Here is a 21,204-nt window from a genome sequence, read left to right as displayed (position 1 = left end):
ACCCCTTTTGTTGCCACAAAAGGGCTGAATGGTAGGCTGGCAACAAGGTGTAACCAAGAGGCCAGTGGATCTGGCCGTGGCACGAGATTCCTTGAAGCACACCAAAGCCGAGTCTGCTTTCTACCCAAAGAGACGAGTCCTGTCAAAGGGCAAGTCCATGAGGTTAGCCTGGTCATCACACAAGAAGCCAGTTGTTCTCAGCCAGGCATGGTGTCGTAGGCCACCGTTGACAAAACAGCTCTACCCAGCAAGTCAGTTGTATCTAAGCCACACCTAATGGTGAACTTTGCTACAACTCTCTCATCTTCCACTGCATGTGAGAGCATGGCGTAGGCCTCCTCCAGGATTTGTGGCAGCAATTGTGCAACCCTTTCCCATAAGCTGTGTGAGAAATGGCCCAATAGGCATGCAGTGTTGAACGACCTCAATGCAAGGTAGGTGGAAGAAAACATCTTCTTCCCAGTGTGTCTAGTCTCTTGGATTCCCTATCTGGAGGAGCAGAAGGGAAAGTGCAATGGGATGTTGAAGTCTGCACCATCAAGCTCTCAGGGGTGAGGTGTTGGCCGAGGAAACTTCGATCACCCAGCTCAGGGCGAAAGCGGTGTGCTATTGTCCTGTTCAAAGGAGCCCCTGTGATATGGTTGGACCATGTGCTTAGAAGGACATCTGTCAGTGCTTCATTAAAGGGCAAAAGGGGTTTGGATGAGGAAGCCCCAGGTTGGAGCACTTTGGTCAAGAGGTTAGTCTTAACCTGCACCGAGAACAACGAGGTCTAGGATCTCTGCTGCCCTCCTCACCACCATGGCGTAAGATGCGCCTTCCGCCTTTGCCACACTAGGCGGAGAGAGCATAGAAGTATATGGAGATGTGTCCAGTCCACTGGCCTCTATAAGCTCCTCACACCAGTCCAATTTCTGACAAGGAGCATCCGACTTGTGTTCCAAATGGTCACCCCCCTCTCATGCTTCTCCCATGCCTGAAACCTCTTCAAAATGAAAAGCAACATCGTAGAACCTCTGAGCTCCGGTGGCACCCGAGCGGACGTTCTCTGACGTCTATCCGAGTTGTCGGGTATCAGAATGGAGCTGGTGCTGGAGGCATCAACTATGGGGCCGGCGCCGGGGAAGGTCGCGTTGGCACGACCGGCACTGACCCGAAATCTGATTGATAAGACCCCCAGCGGCGCTGAGGCAGGAGCCGTGGGTGTGGAGCCTGGTGGGGGCCTCTCACAACCCTACTGGTACCAAAGGCACACCAGAGGGGTCGGCCCACTCAAATATGTGGCACATGGCCTCGTAGAATTCTTTCACTTGAGCGGGGGTTAGTCTAGCTCCTGGAAATGGGGGGAGGCACAGAGTCAAACCCGGCAAAGATTCAGCAGAACTGTGCCTAGAGTGTTGATTCTTTTAGCTGGCTCATCAACGGACAACAGCCAATTTGGACTTCTTCTTATGGCACTGCTGAGTGTCCACAGGACCTTGAGTGTGAAGTGGACTTGGGGCACCAGGAGCAGTCCTGCGATCTTTTCTTCAAAGAGGACGAGGACCTTTGAGGAGTTGCACTGGATTTTGACAGCCGGGCAGCAAGGAGCTTCATCGGTCGCTTTCGCAAGGCCTTCGGAGCCATGACTTGACAGTACGAGCACGATGCTGAGTTGTGGTCAAGCTCAAGACACCACAAACAGACCAGATAAGGGACGGTTACCGATATGGTGTGGTGACAGGCACAACACAGCTTGAAACCTACCCGTCTACAGTTCATCTCTCGACTCACAAGAATATAATCAGAGGGGTATCTCTTCTCTGGATCAGCGCTAACTAGTGCGGAAAGAAAAAACTGACGCCGCACGTCTGGGTGGTGCCAATTTAGGTGACTGCAACATCTGAGTACGGCAAAAATGATGGGGATAGAAATAAAAAACAAAAGCAGGCAACCTTGTAAATACAAGGTCTAGTGCATGGGTACTCACAAACTTTCTCTCGGGTCAAATTCACAGTGTGGTTTGTGGCAGAGGGGCCCCAAACCACAGGGGGGCCGGTGTTAGGGTGGGGGGCAGGGGGGGGGGGGGGTGCTAGAGCAAAAAAAAAAAAACTGTGACCATGAGGTTGAACACAGGCCCCTGCAGTAGACACAGTCGTCCACTGAGCCACCCGACCCAGCATACACACATCTCTCTCTCTCTCTCTCTCTCTCTCTCTCTCTCTCTCTCTCTCTCTCTCTCTCTCTCTCTCTCTCTCTCTCTCTCTCTCTCTCTCTCTCTCTCTCTCTCTCTCTCTCTCTCTCTCTCTCTCTCTCTCTCTCTCTCTCTCTCTCTCTCTCTCTCTCTCTCTCTCTCTCTCTCTCTCTCTCTCTCTCTCTATATATATATATATATATATATATATATATATATATATATATCCCTCTATATCTCTCTCTGTCTCCATCCGTCTCTGTCTCCATCCGTCTGTGTGTGTGTGTCTCTCTGTCCCTATCCGTCTCTGTGTGTCTCTCGGTCTCTATCCGTCTCTCTGTCTCTATCCGTCTCTCTGTATCTGTCTCGAACTGTCTATATCTGTCTCTCTCTCTGTGCCTGTCTCTGTCTCTATCTGTCTCTGTACCTATCTGTCTCTGTCCCTATCCTACATTAACTTTCTACAAGAACGAATTCAAACATATTTTCTTTCCTCACAAGAAGCTTAACTTTGTTTTTGTAAACTAAATCCACTTTATATTCCATTAACAAAAGAAAAGAAAATCGACATTTTAAAGCAAACGTGTTAAAGTAAACGATTGTCTTTACTTTAAAATGAATAACCCAATATTGTTAGACTCAATAGTGTTAAAGCTTACTTTACTTAAACTGGTAAATTCACAATAAATTTGAGTATGCATGGACATACCATTATCAGGAGAGGCAACGTCAAAAATATGGAGCAGGCAAGCTAACATCTAGTGACTGGAATGTGACCCATGTGTGCCTAGCAGCAGCTGAGACTGCTTCAAGCATTTCACCCATCATTTTTGTGTTGTCTTGCAATCATTTACTTTGAATGTGTTTTGTTCCTTCAAATTAATAGCTAGACTGTAGCCAGTTTCTCTGTTCCTTTTTGCACTTTATATTTTGATATATGAGCATTGTCCTACTCTATATCTTCTCCACCCCTTCTCACTTTTAGCTCTATATATTTACTCCTTCTGGTAAAGGCAAAAGGAATCAAAGTGCTGGATTTATCTACTGTAAATAACACATAACAAAAAACAGACAAAATAAGTTCTCAAATTTAGAATTTGAGTGTCCAATTTTACCCTTACCAGTGGTGATCTTTATAACGGATTCCTTGCTCATGTTTTTTAGTTGGACAGTTACACTATATTTTCCGCCAGGTTCAAGCCTTCCAATGGTGTATTCCACAGTACCATTCCGCGTGATCACCTTGAAATTTTTATCAGTCTTTCTTATCAAATCTTTAACTGTAAGAATGTAGATCTGAAATCATTTAAAATATTAATAAGTTAATATATGTTAATAAGCATTCTTTTCAGTCAAAAAACGTATCCATCATGGACTTACAAATCTGAAATTTGCCGGCTTAGAGAGTCAAAAACAATAACTGCTTGTGGAAAATAGTATAGTGACAACAAGCCTCACTGAGGCCCAGAAAAAGAAATAAAAAACATTAGATAGTGAGGAAATCAATTTGTTCAGAAGCTGCAGTGCATATACGACTTTCTGCAAATTAAGATGCACTAGTTTGCTATTGGGAGAGCCTAAAACATGATAGATTCAAGATCCAATTAGGCAGTACCAGCTTCCAAAAACATTTTGAAAGCATTAAGACTTGGCAGGAATAGTTTCTTGGCTGGCACGAAGAACTGCAAACAAGAGTAATCCACCATTTAAACCAATGCAAAAGTGCTGCAAAGTCAAACGTCCATCTAAAGGACATGTGGTCTTAAAGACATTATATTGTGCCTGGCTAGGTGCAATGCAGAGATTGAAAGGCTGGAGAATGTAGCCCACTGGCCCTAGGAAAAAGGCACAGCACAGCCGCATTTTGAACTTGTCCTAAATTTGGCACTGGCACGAAGGTATAAATAGGTTAACAGTGAAATAGGGCTAGATGGACAGCAGCGTTTCGTTGACAATGGGAAATAGACCTTGTGCCACGTCCGAGTTCAGATGCCATTTATGATGCATCATGCACCGGCGGTGGAGTGCGTCCGCCCTGGCATTCAGAGAACCTGCCAGGTGTTGAATCACCAGGGAAATGCCCTGATGGTCTAGCCATGTCCAGAGGTGCAGAGCCTCTTGACATAGGGTCCAAGACCCCACCTCGCCCTGTTTGTTGCAGTACCACATGGCGGTGGTGTTGTCTGTGAACACCTGCAGTACTCTCCCTTTGACACAGGGAAAGAATGCCTTCAGTGCAAGTCGGATCACCCGAAGCTCCAGAAGGTTGATATGGAGCCAGGACTCCGCCGAAAACCAGTGTCCTCTGATCTCCGAATCTCCCATGTGGCCGCCCCATCCCAGAAGGGACGCGTCCATCACAACTGAGTGTTCCGGTTGGGGAGGGAGAGGGATCTGCCATTGACCCAATCGCGATTCGTGAGCCACCACAGCAATTGTCGTGCAGTGCCCTCCGAGATCTGGACGTGATCGGACAGGTTGCCCTGATGTTGTGCCCACTGGAACTTCAGGTCCCACTGCAGAGCCCGCATTTGCCATCTGGCATGATCCACTAACAGGATGCAGGAGGCCATCAGGCCCATTATCCGGAGGGTCATCCTGACCGAAACCCGGAATAGAGGCTGAAAGATCGGAATCATAGGGACTTACAAATAGACACAAGGTGCAACCTCAGATCTAAAAACTACTGTCTGACCAGAATTCCTAAATACAGGAGAAAGAAGAACAGGAAGAAAACTGTGAAAGTTCAGTCACTTTTTGGGGGAATTCCTAACCATTCTCCTACGAGCCCTCAAAGAGGCACTGAAGGCACAGCTGTGTAAAGAAGCCAGTGACCCCCTAAGTAGACCGTCCAGATCACCCTTTGGAGTGGCCTTGGCGACACATTAGCATATTACACATCAAATACATTTTGTAAGAAGGCGTTTTTCCTAAATGTACAAGCTACTTACCTTCGGTAACGATGTATCTAGAGGTAGAGACAATTCTAGCCGCAGATTCCTTAACGTAGAATTATCCCCAGGCGTGAGACTGGACCCAGAAAACTTTCTTTGCTCCAGCACCTCTGCGCACCGGGGCGCGGCACCATGCGACTCCGCCCTGACGTCGTCCGCGGGCGTGACGTCAGCGAGGTCACATAAGCCCCACCCCGGCACGCTGACTTCAGTTTTCTTCAGAGAACTTTTCCGCACCACAACGCAGAGCCATCCCAAACAAAACTGTGGAGAGTATGGGAACAGTGTGCGAAAAATCAGTGAAACAGAAAGGAACAGCACCAGTTGGAAAAGCGCCAAGCACTAAGGCACAAAAACCATGGCGGTGAAGGCCATAGCAGGGAAAGAGCAGAGCACTGCTCTGAGGAACCCCCTTGCAAGCTAAGGTGACACCCTCCTTAGAGGCGGAAAGCATGTGAAAAAACGCCATAGCAGAAGAAGGAGAGAAAGAAACTGCAAGCACAATCCACAACAGGGAAAAGAGCAACAAGCCCGGAACAGAGGAGTAACAGCAATTCACCCCCAGACAACACCATCAAGGAGGGCCGTATCCCCTGAAAGGAGCAAAAAGGCCGAGGACCAGGCAAAAAAACCAAAAAACAACGTAGAGGACTGCAAAGGAATCAGAAAACCCAAGAAAGCAATTGGGAGAAGAATAAAAGTAGGCCCCTACACTGGAGAAAAAACCAGGGTGGAGGGATGCAGAAGCACACATGAACGAACCGGCCAGGAACCATAAGGGAAGGGTGGAACAATCAAGCAGAATGAAGCAGACACCCACAAAAGACAAGACACCCGGAGGGAGGAGAGTGCAGAAGACCAAACTGAAGGTCCTCGCAGAATGGGGAGGAAGCGCGGGCTAGAATCGTCTCTACCAGATACATCGTTACCGAAGGAAAGTAACTTGTACATCTGATAAAATCTACTAGCCGCAGATTCCTTAACGTAGAATAGATACCCTAGCCATACCCAGGGGGGGGGGAGGAGGGCCTGCGAGTAGGAAGAAACACAGGGCCCTAGCAGGGGATGTGCCACGGTGACAAGAAGTAATGCCCAGCCCCCAACAAGCAGAAGTAAGCAAGAACAAGAAAAAAGGGAAGACTAGTAGACCCCAAGTCCATTCAAGGCACAACGGCCACAAACCCTCGTAGGGACAGACAGCCGCAGAGGGGCCCCCAGGAGGGAAAGAACGACCCCAACTCCAGGGAGAAGAGGTAGAACCAGAGGCAGAGCCTGCCGTAGGAAAAACACACAGCGATAGAGGACAGCCTGAACAAGCATCAGCCGCAAGGAAGCAGGAACGGCTCCACAGCCAAGAAACGCAGGCATAAGAAGAAAGGCAGAGGTGCGCAAAGCCCCAGCTGAACAAGAGGCAGGGGCACAAGGGAACACAAGAAGGGCCACGGCGATGGACCAGACAAGCAGGCGTGCGCAGCCGGCAGCTGATAGTACCATGGAGCAGCGCACCCAGAACAAGCCAGGCGCAGGCCGAGGGCAGAGGCCAGGGAAATTTAGAACAATCCCCAAAGGAGGATCGTTCAATAGAGACACACCAACCCACAAAGAGAAGTGGGACCAACCAAAAGAGAAAAAGGGGTGATACGGAGGACCGACCCAAGCCGTCAACCAGAACACAGGAAAGCCAGGAGAAACCCAGCCCCCTGGAACACCAGACCGAGGACCAGTCCGAAACGCCGGACAGGAAGGCGGAAACGCCAGAACACAACACCGGAGACAGTATGCCAGACTGGTCGAGCAATGCAGCGAAACATCGAGAATGACAGAACCTGGAGCAGCGCAAGCTGCTCCCAGACAAGACACAAGAGACCGCATCAGCGGTATACAGAGATGCCAGGAAAGGCAGGGAACCCGAAAAAAAGGGTGACCATACCTTCCCAGCGCAGGACAAGGCTATGCAATAGCTACAAGTACCCCACATAGGGTATGATACATCCCAAGAAAATATGGGAACATCTCTTAGGGAAAAATCCCACAGCAGAGGACAAGAATATAAGGCAAGGTATGACACGTCCCAATTAAACATGGGAACACCTCTTAGGGAAAAAATCCTGCAGGAGAGGACAAGAACATAACTGACCTGCAGACAGAACCACAGACGGCTTACCAAGCAGCCAAACAAAATTATACAGAAGGCCCAAACCAAGAACCATAAAGCCAAAGGGGCTGTACCAGCAGCCAACAGCACAAAAGGGTCAACCTAAGGATGGTCCAACGAACCACTAGACCCCCCCCCCCAAAAATTAAAGGGGGGTTGAATAACGCCTCCCATTAAGCAGCAGACCAAGTTTACAGAGGGGGAGGAGGAAGGAGCCCCGCAAGGAGCCGCTGAATGGCGGCATCCGCTTGAGTGTTAAACAAAAGCACCCCATCAAAGGGCGGATCATCCAGATGGTCCCTAAGGTTCTCAGGGAAAACGCTATCCCTCAGCCAAGCATGGCGACGGAGAGCTACTGAACTAGCCATAGTACGGCCGAGAGCAACAGAAATGTACAAAGAATAAATGCGGCCAACTCCCGGCCATCCATCACATGGCGCCGCAAATCAGTGCAGACACCTTCCTGAGAGGCAGAAGACAGAAGGGATTCCACAGAATCCCACAAGCTGGAAGTAGCCCTGGCCAACACACAAAGCGTGTTGAGCGCATGCAAAGCAGCACTAGAGGAAGCGAAGAGGTTATGCCCCCAGGAATCCAACCACTGGGCCTCCTGTGACGGAGGAAACACCAAAGCCAAGGAAGGGAAAGCAGTCTGCAGAAGAGGGCCCTGGGTAGAAGGGTGGAAAGAAAGGCAGACTGGATCGTGCGGAGCAGGACGGTGGCGGTAGAGGAGCGACTGGGGCACCGGATCCCCCATGGCAGGACGCCCCCCAGAAGAGAATTATGGAGCTTTGAAGGGAAGAAGCAGCTCCGGTCCACCAGAGCCCTGGTGAAGAACCGGAGGGGACACTGAGACCACCTCTTTCACCACTTGCGCCCCAGGAGAAGGGGGCGGGGTCGCCTCCAGGTCGGCAAAAGCATGGCGCCGAAAAGGCGCCGATTCGACCTCCGATGAAGCAGCCACCTGCGTGGAGAGATGAGAGGGACCAGGGGACGCGCCCAAGCCAGCACCTGCGGCGCCGCCAGGGCCGACAGCCGTCGGCGCCTGAGCGGCATCAGCCCGGCTCCAGGCAAGGCCACCACCTGCCCAGAAGACCGAGAGGAACTCGGGGACGAGCCCCGAGTCCCGGCAACCTCCTGCAACACCACAGGGACCCCCTCGGTGGTTTGCGGCGAGGCAGAGGCGCCGTGGACCGAAGAGGGGAACCCTGTAGGGCCGCACCCTGACACCATCACACCTGAAGCCGAACCTGCCGGAGCCGCCGGCGACGCCACAGAAGGCACCACACGTGGCAAGAGATCCGCGGACGTCCCAGGAAGAGGAGGAGAAGGGCCCAAGGAAGCCTGTAGAGCCACAGCATAGGCCTCCATTTGGTCCCGGGTCGCCCTGGCGCCGGGAAACGGCGGGTAGGGTGGTGACGAATTAGGCCGCATGTCCCTAAGAGAACCCGCGCTACCCGCAGTGCGGGGACCAGGCCTCGGGGACAAGCTGTAAGACTTACCGACGGGCGAGCAACGCCCCAGGGGCCTCGGCGACAGGCGATGTCGGAAGCGAAAGCGGCGATTCTTGGACCCTTCCACGGAGGACAGATGAGGAGATGTCACCGATCTGGACAACCGGGCTGAAAGGAACTTCATCCGGCGTTCCCACCGGGACTGAGGCTTCAGATGCTGGCAAGCGTCGCAGTCCGTGGAATCATGGTGCTCGCCCAAACACCACATGCTAATAGGATGAGGGTCCGTCACCGACATCTGACGCGCGCAAGACGAGCATGCCTTAAACCCCGAAGGCATTCGCACGCTGTCCCGACAACGCAAAGGGTGAAAAAGAAGGCCTGAAAACAGGCAGGGACACTATCCGGATCCGTGTTGCACGCGGAAAAGAAGGAAACTGAAGTCAGCGCGCCGGGGTGGTGCTTATGTGACCGCGCTGACATCACGCCTGCGGACGTCAGGGCGGAGTCGCGTGGTACCGCCCCCCGGCGAGCAGAGATGCTGGGGCAAAGAAAGTTTTCAGGGTCCAGTCTCACACCTGGGGATAATTCTACGTTAAGGAATCTGCGGCTACTAGTCTCTATCAGATATTAAATTCAATATATTCAAAAGGGGACCTGGCAAACAGTAAAATTCTCAGGAAAAATACAATTCAGGTAGAAAGCTGAAAAATAACACCGTCATGGACCTGTATGAAGCACCTGACAAAAGACCATAGCAGCCAGCGCGTAATAAATGTGAAAATTATAACTGAATTAAAACAAAGCCCTGAAATCTACCAATTTTATGATTCCTATGAAGAATCGGACTACGACTCACAGACACTATGGAAAGTATTTAATGTCCTAAAAAGACAGAGGCCCGAAGTTTCCCATCACTTCCAAACGAGGTCAGGAAACAATTAAGTAACTGCTGTGGCCCAACAGAAATGTAATTTGATCTAAGATTAACTTTAGGAAAGCGAGCCTATGTAAGGCAAACTTTAGGAAAAGAAGCCTTCTTAAACCCTTAAAAGTAGTTTCAACATAAAGGAACCCACTTCAATTCATGTGCGTGATAATTACGAGGCATGCAGAACAATCCCTCCAACATTAATACAAATTATGTCACTTTGTTTATAGGATTCTGGCAGGTTTTTAGGTGGAGCCTAGAGCCAGCGCGCATTCACTGCTCTACGAGACTTGTTTTAGTGGAGTAGGGAATTGAAACCCCGCCCACTCTCAGCCCATATTTGCCACTGGCTTGTGCCATTGTCCGTCCTAAATGCTGGCTTCTGACAGGATTGTTAGTCCCTCCTTAGTACTGCCCCCTATTCATATGTCACCTCCCATGGCGACTGGCCCTTTTACTTCAGTTGTTACACAGTACCTGTTATTTAGTCTTTAAGCACTATCTTCTTTACAACCCCACCCTCCCCCCTGTTGTCTTTGCCTTCTTTACTGCCCCGCCCCCTCTCCCGTCTGTGACTTCCCTCCCCCCCGCCTGCCCGCCCACCCTTCCGTTGTCCATGATGCCTACCATTTGCAATGTAAATGTAAAATGTAAATGGATACTTGCATAGCGCACTACTCACCCGCAAGGGTCTCAAGGCGCTTGTACGAATACCGCTGTGGAACCCATCCTGGCTTTCCCTGTGAGGTGTCCACTCCTGGGCACCCCCAAGGTGGAAGCCAGGCATCCTTAGCGTTGTGGGGGCCGTTGTGGAGATTAAACAAGCTATTGCCCAGAGTTGCAGAGTGGGACTCCATGATTGGAATAGGCACCGAGGCGAGAATGATCAGGTCCGTGGAATTTTTGAGCCCAAGACCCGCCGAGGCGGGGAATTGAACCCTGGTCCCGGGCTAGACATCTGCATCAGGGTCTGCCGCTCTAATCATTGAGCCACACTTCTCCAATGCAATAGGTCTCGCATTTACGGGAGTTTGAGATATTGGCATTGTAAGTGACAATGCCTTTTATTTATGTTTTGGTTTTTAAAACATAAATAAAACGCATTCTCATTTAAAATGCCAATAGCTTAAACTTGCGTAAATGCGAAACCTATTGCACTGCAAATGCTTGTTTTTTAGTAACACTGGTTACAACTCTAATATTGACACTGATAGATTTATGTTAAATTATTAAATACTAAGCAGCTGCGCTGCTCAAGAGAGGGCCTGTGCACTGGGAGCTAGGACATTAATGGGCATAGGGCCTCATTTAGATCTTGGAGGACACGTGAGTTCGTCACAAAGGTGACATACTCCATCCGCCGAAATATAAATCCGATTCTATCCTATGGGATTTATATTTCGGCGGATGGGATATCCATCACTGTTTTGACGGAGTAACCCATTCGCCGAGATCTTCTCTCCTGGCTGGGAGCAAAAGCTTTGATTATTAAAATGAGTTAGCCTACGTCTGTTGTTGGAATAAGAATGCAAACTGAACTGAAAAAAATATTAAGAAACAGTAAAAGGACATTGGAAAGCTCATTTTTTCGAACCTAGCATTAAAAACACATTGAGATCACACTAATTATTCCACACTGCCACTCACAATTACGTTTCGTTGTGGACAGATTTTCACCAATAAAAGAAATTCAATACCCAGTGCAAATTGTTGAGATGGTCAAAGAAGACATTCCTCTTTGTCAATAAAATACATGGAACTTAAACACTGCTCACCAAGTCTTCATTTGGAAAGTCATAGGGAGACTCCCATTTGATGACTGATGAAGTTTTGGAAACCTGCACTGAATGCAAGTGACGAGGTGGTAACCGATTATCAGGAATCATCTTCAATCCAACATATTCGGAAGGCGGGCCTTCATATGGAGCAACCACCCGGACCTTAAACATTTAAACAAAAACAAGTTAAATTCATGTAAAAAACTGATAAATACAGATAATGTATTAGGAGACAAATTAAATATTAATTTATTCTGTAGCAAGATCTCATACAACATGGCAATATAAGCAAACTGAAGGCCTGTGGTAAGGAATATTATACCTTGCTTTACAAGAGGCACGTTTATGGCTTATTCTCCAATCCGGATGGTTTGCAACAGTCCAGATGTCGCCAGTAGGTAGCTATAGTTAGGACCTACTTTCCATAGGAAAAGAGTCTTTTTGTTTTGCTAATACCATTGGCGCCGTTGACGAATCCTCACAAAAATTTCAAACCTAGTATGCCTCTCAATTCAGCTGCTGTTAGGGAATTTGTGGGGTGATTCGTCAAGTGGGGGCCGAGAAAAAGGAGGGATCCAAATTTGTGTTTTCCCCATGCAAATTCCCATAGGGATTTTACACGCAACTACAACTTGACGGAATTACACCAAATTTGGCAGAAAGCTAGATCTTGGTCCAGAAAGAAAAAGTTTTGTAATTTGAAGTAAATCCGTTCATAAGTTTTGCAGTTATTAAAGCAAAAATATTTATGTATATCTAGGGATGCAAATCCTCAGCGGATCCAACAAATCTCAAAATGAGATCTGATTGGCTGCCAGCACTTCAACCAGAAAGTGTTGACAGCCATCTTGGGACTCTGACTCGGCCGAGTCACAAAGGAAAAAAAAAAAAAAAAAGACTAGGCTAGGAATACGCTGACCCCTTATGCCTAGGGGTGGGGTCTCACAGGGATCCCAACTGGGGCATAAAATGTTTATTTTTTAAAAACATTTACAGCAAATCCGTGGAGAATACACAAATCCATTGACAAATATAAAATTCTGCCCCATGGATCCCATCCCTCAGGCCCGTCACATTTTTTAGGGGAGGAGGCACGTTGTCCCCCTCCCTGGGCCATGTTTGGCCCCGGGGACCCCATCATTATTAATGAATCCCTATTTGTAAAGCACAAACATATCACCCCCTTAAGGGTTTCAAGGCACTAGGGCCATCGGGGAGATTAAGTGAGCTGTTGCCAAGAGCCACATGATGCTGAACTGCTGCCAGGGATCGAGCTGTGAACCCTGAACTCTGAAGTTCGCCTATCTTGCAGCTGCACCTCACCTGGGGGGTACTCGCTTTTTAAAAATAATATATATATATATTCACTGAAAAACAACTAAGGCTAAAAGGACGGTTTAGTTAGGAAATAGAATTTTTAAAAACTTTGAAATTCAGTGAAAAAAAACAAAGGTTACAGGGATTTTCTAGTTAAGCTCACATTTCACAATTACAAAAACATAGAAATTCAGTAGTTATAGTTACCTGAGCTAACTATAACTTACGCCTCCGCAATGCACTGCTTAGGACATCACATATTACATCACTTATGACATGGGTATGAGAGTGTCTGCGTGGGTCTGTGAGTACATGTGCGAGTATTTGTGTGGGTCTGTGGCTAGGTGTGTGAGTACCTGTGTGGATCTGTCACTGGGTGTGTGAGTGCCTGCATGGGTATGTGAGTAGATCTGTAAGTGCATGCATGGGTCTGTGAGTGGGTGTGTCAATGCCTGCATAGGTCTGTGAGTGGGTGTGTCAATGCCTGCATAGGTCTGTGAGTAGGTGTGTCTGTGTGGGTCTGACTTGTGACTGGTTGTGTGAGTGTATGGGTCTTTGAGTGGGTGTATGAGTGCCTGTATGGGTGTGTGAGTGCCTTTGTAGGTCTGTGAGTGGGTGCATGACTGTCTGGGCGAGTCTGTAAATGGGTGTGAGTACACCTGTGTGGGTGTCTTAAAGTGTTTGTTTTCTTTCAAAGTGCATCAAGTGTGCAGATTTACACGAGGGGCCATGCTGAGCCTCGTTGGGGATCCACAGAATTCCGAAGTAGAAAAACCCCCCACTATAACTCAATTTCGTAACCAAAATAGGTCCCTCTTACACTCCTCTGACCCACCCATGGGGTGACCCCGATCCCTTTATTGATTTTGCAGAAATGTTTAAAGTCCCCAGGACCGTCCCCAATACTTAAAATGGTGGCCACAACCTTCCGTTCAGGTTGTGGTCAGCTAATAATGGTGTTGCTGGTGGCGCAGGATGTTGCAGATCCACTGCCAGAGACCTGCAGAGGGTTGGTGTCCCTAGATATACGATTGGGTTTTTCCTTTACTAACTCTGCAACTACTGAATGGATTTACACCAAATCACACATTGGTGTAATTCCGTTGAGTAGTTCGAGCTGTAGTCCTGTTCAAAATCCCTATGGGAAATTGAACAAGAAACGCACACTTTTTGAACCCCCCCCCCCTTGTTTTGCCTCAGTCCCAGCTTGACGGATCACTCCAAAAGTTTCCATGTAGAACTAGATATACCGTGCCACTTTTGTGTGGAAAAGTTCATGAAGATTCGTCAAACTGCACCAAAGTTATAAGCAAGTCAAAAAATAATTTTCCTATGGAAACTAGGTCCTAACTAGAACTACCAACGGACGACTGCCAGTCGGAGGGTGGGTGGGGGTGTGTGTGTGTGTGTCTGTGTGTCATTTATGCTATTGCTCTATGGTAACAGGCAAAGTTTGGAAGCATGTCTATGAGACAGAATGTTGAAGAGACTCCCCCCTCCCGCTCTCTGGAGCAAATAAAGTAATTTTACATTAGGGTAACTTAGGCAGAGTTTATTATCCTGGAACAACTTGGCTACAGGGCTTTCAGTTTTGTGACCACAGAGTAGGAGAGTGCAAAGTACATTCATTTTTGCCCTAAATTATAGAAAACATACATATAGTTTCACGCTTCAATATGGAGAGATCCAAGGGCTGAATTATGGAGCAGGTGCACTGTCCCACTTTGCACCATGGTGCACCTTTACCTGGGAGTGCCAGCCATATACTGAGATAGTGATGTGTCTTAAGGTATATGTGCTGTCACCAGCGCAGCTGTAAACACGTACCTGCCCTGGCACCTATGCATTGGTGAAAGACAGATTTGCTGTTTGACGCCACAAGTCCAACTTTCACTTTGCCTGCATTTGAAAGGGTAGCAGAGATCTACTGCAGGTGGGTGCTGCGAGTAACACCTGCCTGCTGAAGGATGCCTTGTGGGTCCCTGCCACACACTACCCCCTTTTTAAGGGGTGCTTTCAGAAGGCACACTAATTGTGCAACACTTCTTTGTGGTACACACCCAATGCGCCTCCTAACTGCTCCTTTCTGTGTGTGCCATTGTCTGTAGTACAGCGCAGGAGCAGCGGCAAAGTGTATCCTCATTTGCAAGAGGCTACGCTTCATGCAAATGGGGGGATGCCCCCTTGAGTTGAACTGGCACAAATGTAGCACAGACGTCCTCTTTATTACAGAGGGTTTACACAAACATTTGTCCCCTGTTCTGTAATACCAAGATGCCCTAGGGGTGCAGCTAGCAGGCGCACATGGTGGTTGTAGGGCTGGGGAACACAGCGTAATACAGCTCATTGAGGTTGGCCATTCAGCTTATAACTGCTACTAGCTTACACCGGATATCAACACCAACTTTTTAAAAGAGCGCAGCACTAGTATTCTTAAATTCTGAGTATGCAGATGATCAAGGCACACTTTATTGGGAAAAGGTTTGCCTAAAAAAATAAAACTATCAAACACTGCATTTTTATAACAACCTCCTTACCAAAAATAAATATTGTTCATCCCGGTTCACGTTGATTGTAATATTATGAAGAGTTGTGGTTACGTTGCTTGGGCTTCTGTGTAGATCCAGAAATGAGGTGGCATAGCAAACTGCATAAACCTATAAAATAGCACATTCATTTTTATTAAAGTCAGTTTTTCCAATATTAGAATCAATACATATATATTAGCATATCATACACTTAAAACATCATTTGTAAGCAGTTAATAGGATGATTATATATTTTTCTTTATTTACTTGGTTTAACGAGCCAAGAATAACATTCAGAACCCTAGACTATGAAATGTAGGGCTGGGAGGAGAACTCCGGTCCGTTTGTGGAGTTTTCCGCACTACGCAGAGCACGTGGAGTTCTGCAAAGTGGAGAAGAGGTTTTTCCTCACTCGCCTCCTCCCAGCGAGATATCGCAACACGGGCGGACACGAATGGTCGCGACTGCTCAGTTGAGAAAATCAACTTGAGGGGCAAAAAGAAGAAGCGCCCTCTTGCGCTGCGACTGGTGCCGTTCGTGTTGATTTTCCAGTGCGGGACAAACACTGAGTGCTAAAAAATCAGCACAAACCGCATGACTTAACACACTGCGCCACTTGCGGAACTCCGCATAGCACAGTGGAGCTTTTAGGTCACTTCGCGGAGTTCCGCATACCGGAATTCCGCCTAGGCCAAATGAAATGTGTTAATAACAAAAACAAATTATTTTGAAGCTCAATTGAAATTTCAAGTCCGACCTACAGTACATTTTCTCACTAACAGTAAAAAACACAACTGATAATGGCAAAAGAACTGGCATTTATATGGTGTACAGATTGGGCATGCGCACGCCTTTCAAACATCAAAGTGATTGTATTAAATAGTTAATACAAGCACCTGAGAAATAGATGCTAAAGAAACAAAACTGATCTTTATTTTTTGTGGCATCCAATTATCATATGATTTATTAGCACCTATCCCCCAGTGTGGGCTGATAGGTCAATCTCCTAGCAAGGTCAAACTATTTACTACCTGACCTTTTGCTTTTTAACCCCAGCCACTGGTGAAGCGAACAAAATATTTGTCAACTAGAGGATAGTTCTCTCCTTTTTGTTCCGCTACTGGTTCTGACAAGACATTGCATCACATCCAAAGGAAGCATGGTCAAAATAAAGAGCTCCCTTAAAGGTTGTAGCCAACATTAGTTTATCTTCCTTGGCCAATGTGAGGATTAGCCCTATGATGAAGCATGCCCTCTTAGGATGAATTATGGCCTCCAGTCCTAATAAATGAAGGTTTAGGCATGAAAGTTATTCAACGTCTTACATTGAGGTCAGTGTTAGGGCTGGTATTGAATAATACGAAACAATGGTCCCTCGTCCCAGAGCACTACTTATTGTTCATGTACTTAGAGCAGAGAGGGTGGATTTTGGGCTTCGGTTTATTCCCATTTACCTTGCAAAAATGTCTTTGCAGTGGACAAAAGTGAGTGGAAGATAGGAGACAAAGGGTCGTTTTCAAAAGTACTGGCAAAATCACCTGTCCTTTCCTATTTTAATATTTCCTAGATGTTGAACAATAGCCCCTTCCCCCCTCCTCCCTCCAGGCAGGAGACTCCCTCCTCTACCCCACCTTCTTGCGGACACCGAGACAGACTATAGCCGGAAGGAACGTGCAAAAGTCCAGAACTGCCTCAAACTGATCTCAGAGCTGGACCTCTGGAATAAACAAACTATACATGAAAACCTGGTGTAAGTTTGGGTTAGAAACCACCAGTCACTTTGCCAATATTTGAAAACTGAGAAAATTCTTCTGAGATCCAGGGTTGCGGGTCACTGGCTACCAACTCTTCTATGCAAGTTCTGCAACTTGCCAGGAGGAGAGCTGCCTCAAGCCTGCCTTGAAGGAAGGCGTTGACTGACTGCTGAGTAGTGGTGCAGAAGGTACCATTGTACAAAGATTACAAGCAGCATTGACAGGGAGAACATTGAAGCTGCCCAATGCGTCCTACGGAAGGATCTGCACTGCCAGGCCATGTAGTGAGACCTCGAGACCCTGGTGCCCTGTGACATGCCCATACCACACCAAGACCTCATGTAAACCGCAAAAGAATCTCATGGGTTCTCCACTAAGACAATGCAGTGCCTGTGATGACTTGATACTATGGTAATTATCACTGCATTCAGCGGTTTTATCTGAAGAAGCAAAGCGACACAAGAGGATTGGTGCTCGGATTGCCACGTCTGGGTCATAGTTAAGATTTGGGGTGGGCATTCTGCTTTGTTTAGGTTATGGATTTGTGATTGGGCCCAATAAAGGTTTCCCGGCGGAGCAACACTGGACTGTGACAAGAGCAGGGGAGTGTGGCTTCTTTTCACTGGTACTGGCACTGCCACTTCTTCTAATGTGCAAGATTGCGTGCACCAGTCGCAAAGACAAGAGTCTTAGATTATGTCAGTGGGGCTGTGGCTAAGTCAGCTGATCCTGCTCAATGGTCCATATGTACCACCAGGGGCAGAAAATGCCCTTGCATCCCGCCAGTGAACACAGGCCTGGATTGCACAGGAGTAAAAGATGAGAAAAGTACTGCATAAGGGTGAACCACTGGAAGAACAGTTACGGGGACTACTCTCCTGCGCCTAACCACAACCTGAGATGGTAGGGAAGACTAGATTTTGCAGAGGGACAAGAGCATTGCTCAACTATTTTGCCAGGAGGCTTGTGCCCTGTGCTATAAGGCTATGATTGTTCAAATCTGAGCCCATGAACCACTGCCTAGGACCCCTGAAAATTTCCTTCATTTTGTGATTGTTTTACGACACTGTAAACCATTCCACATTGTTCTGCCCCCGCAAATTGCTCTAGGTATTAAAGAAGAAATTAGAGCAGTAACTCCACAACCGAAAGCAGTCTGCATGAAACTGGTGATTTGTGATCAGGCTCACACACAGTTTGCGCACAAATTTCAGAGTTAGCTTGCCACTCAGAATGATGGAAGTGGCTGAATACGTTACGAGGAGGACTTCACTCACTTCGCATTGCTTTTGAACTCATTTATCAATTTACGATAGGCACTTCCAATGATGCTTCTCCCTCTTAAGAAGCCTGGCTTGCTATCACACACAACCTTGGAGCAGTGTAACTCCCCACTCCATGTCAGCAAGGAGAACATTTTTGAGGTGCAGTAAATGAACTTGGATTGGCAGATAAGAATATCAGTCTCAACTGGAGTCACAAAATTAATCATTGGCAATTTTAGTTACTTCATTATAGCATCTTTTTCAAGATTGCTTTGCTCTAAAGAAAATCTTCAATTTCAACACTGGCTGTACGGATTGTCATCTTAATATATTCCCTTCTTTCTTTCTATCTTTCTCGGTGGTTGAATCTAGAGGGTCTGCCTGCCTCTCAAAATTTAGAAGGTCTCAAGACAAAATTCTTTGGCTAGTTAAGAAAATAGGAGCAAACCTCTAGAGACTCTGAGATGTGCTCTCTCTCTCAATGACTATAGCTGTCTTTACAGGAGGCGTTTTGTCTAACTCCTGTTTCCTTGTTTCTTTCACACAAATTCTTTGATATCAAAGTACAGTTACTCCCTCAGCGGTGAATGAGGATGCTAATTATCAATTGTTTGCTATTTGACCTTTCAGCGTTCTGTTTTATCTTTCAAAAAGAGCATGTTTCAAGATCGTATCTCTCATTGTGCGATTTCAGAATTTGGGGCCCAATAACACCTTTGTGACAAGGGTTCAAATTAGTATCTGTACGTAGTACAGTAAGTTGGATTAACCAATAAAGCAATAAAAGAAAGCAAGCCCCTTAATTATTTTCAGCTCCAGAACTGAATGCATGAAACATTTGGAAGACATACTCCATACATGTTAATGCTTCAAAGGTGTTTAACATAATGCACAAAACAATTCCAGACAGTAGCCACCTTTTATCCCATTGGCTTGAGTCCTAAGCAACAAAGGGACATATACTATTCGGTGCTCCAGCAATGTAATACTACAGTTCTAACTTAACTGTTCCGTAGAACAAAAGCACCTAGTACAAATGCTTGGTAAACTGCTGATGGGGCCTTAAAACCTTACAGGAATGATCTAATATTTTTTTTAACAACTTTAATTTTTTCATACCATAAGGATTAACATCTCACAAATGTCCTCATTATAGTTATGTGATTGAGCATCATGTGAAAAATGACATACAGGAAAACCACCGTAAGTTTTTGGGTCTACGTACCGGAAAGGTCCCGATATTCCCATGGAAAATGAAGTCACACAGTCACGTAAGTAGCATCCTGGTCTTACTTCGATTCTTGGCTTCAGGTCTACCTCATAATTAAAGAGAAGGATCTATTGCTACATTACAGAGGAGGGTGCAAGCGCATCGTTCAGTATTATCTTTCGATAGTTGTACGGAATGAAGTCCATCATTGTTCGAATTGGCCCAGCCAATCTCATATAGTTAGTGTAATTTTTTCCATTGTACAGATCTGTCAAATTTTAGTCCATGACAATCCCCATTGATGGGAAGTCAGGAATTCTCCATTCGTGAGCTATTGATAGAGTGCTTGCAAGACCAGTCTAATCATCACCGAGGAAAGAGTGTACAGACCAACCTGGTCAACATCCACAAGTAGGACTAGGATTTGATTTTGAGGTCATTGAATATGTGTAACATCTTTGATAAAAGATAGGACATCCTTACAATAACACATGTGTAAGTTTTACCCCCATTTAATCACATCCCCTCCAGCATTGGCCAGAGTCACTGAACACTGTCTTTAGGCTTACTGGCTAAGTGTTATAGTAATATAATATCAATTTAAATGCATTCTCTTTCTATCTCGTGCAGATTGAGGGCACTGCATTTTTTGTCAGATAATGTCCCACAAACTATCTAGGAACTCAACCTGAATCTCATCATGCCTTTCTTGAATGTATGTGTGGGTCTGGTATATATTATCTGGGGTTTCTGGTTGGCTACGGTATGCACACCACCCAGCAGAACCAACCACTCTAGTAAGGGTAAGTCTGGTACACACTGAAGGTAACCTGTCCTCACCCTCTGGTAAATTGGCGCAGAGCAGGTAGGCTTATATCCAGAGGTAATGCGTAAAGTATTAGTGCAATGCACACAGCAACACAATGAATACACCATAAAAGAGACCACAAAGGATTATATGGAAATAGACTACTACATTAGGCATAACAGCATAAGAAGACCAAAACAACATGAATCCGATTACTTTGCAAGTAATGCAGGCTTTTCAAGACAATTACAGGTATTGCAGTAAAGTAACCATGATATTCTTTGTTTGGCAGAACACATGATCATATTAATAAGAATCGCATAAGTGTTCCTATGGTACTCATGCACCGTAGACTGAGCGTTCCAATTCCCCCTTGGTTACTTCCCACAGTAGGTCACACTCAACTAAGAGGGAACAGCCCTCGTTACAGTCTTGTGGCCAAAATCCGCTGGGGAACAAGTTTAGGTACATTTTAGCTTCACACAGGTCGGCTGTGGGGCCACGCAGGCCGAAGGACCTACATTTTCTGGCCACAAATGCCTTCTAATCCTCCTGCGTGTCCACAACCATCTGGGACCTCCTGAACTGCCAATACATCCTGTGAGCAGAACTGCCCTCTAAAGAGCGCAGGACAGCTTCACGGCACCCTGGGACCAAGTCACCCACTGTACCCATTGTGGGGATGGCCCCGACTTTGGGGAATAACAGGTTAGAGGAAACCCTCTGAACGACGCTGGGGGGGATGATGCCTGCAGGAATGACAGTGGTCCTTTGGGAAGAGGACCTGCATCTTCAAATTTCAGCCTTCCCTTGCTATTCACACACAACACTGCTCTGATAGCGGAGATTGTGTGCCTGGCCCGCCCCTGGTTGCAGG

The 21,204-nt window shown here is 46.8% G+C and overlaps 1 protein-coding gene across 1 annotated transcript in view; it reads right to left on the bottom strand.

Annotated features, from left to right (window-relative positions):
• SORL1 (sortilin related receptor 1) overlaps positions 1-21,204 on the bottom strand; it is a 744,876-nt gene that overhangs the window by 34,498 nt on the left and 689,174 nt on the right. The window contains exons 42-44 of the mRNA XM_085645831.1: positions 15,300-15,419; positions 11,443-11,607; positions 3,295-3,469 (exon numbers count right to left, since the gene is read on the bottom strand). Of these exons, the coding sequence (XP_085501957.1) occupies positions 3,295-3,469; positions 11,443-11,607; positions 15,300-15,419 (460 nt within the window). The remainder of the gene's footprint in view (positions 1-3,294; positions 3,470-11,442; positions 11,608-15,299; positions 15,420-21,204) is intronic.

Source organism: Triturus cristatus, chromosome 3_1, assembly GCF_964204655.1.
Source record: "Triturus cristatus chromosome 3_1, aTriCri1.1, whole genome shotgun sequence".
Lineage (NCBI taxonomy): Eukaryota > Metazoa > Chordata > Amphibia > Caudata > Salamandridae > Triturus > Triturus cristatus.
Note: the sequence above shows the minus strand (reverse complement) of the source record. Positions and strands in the feature narration are given on the sequence as shown.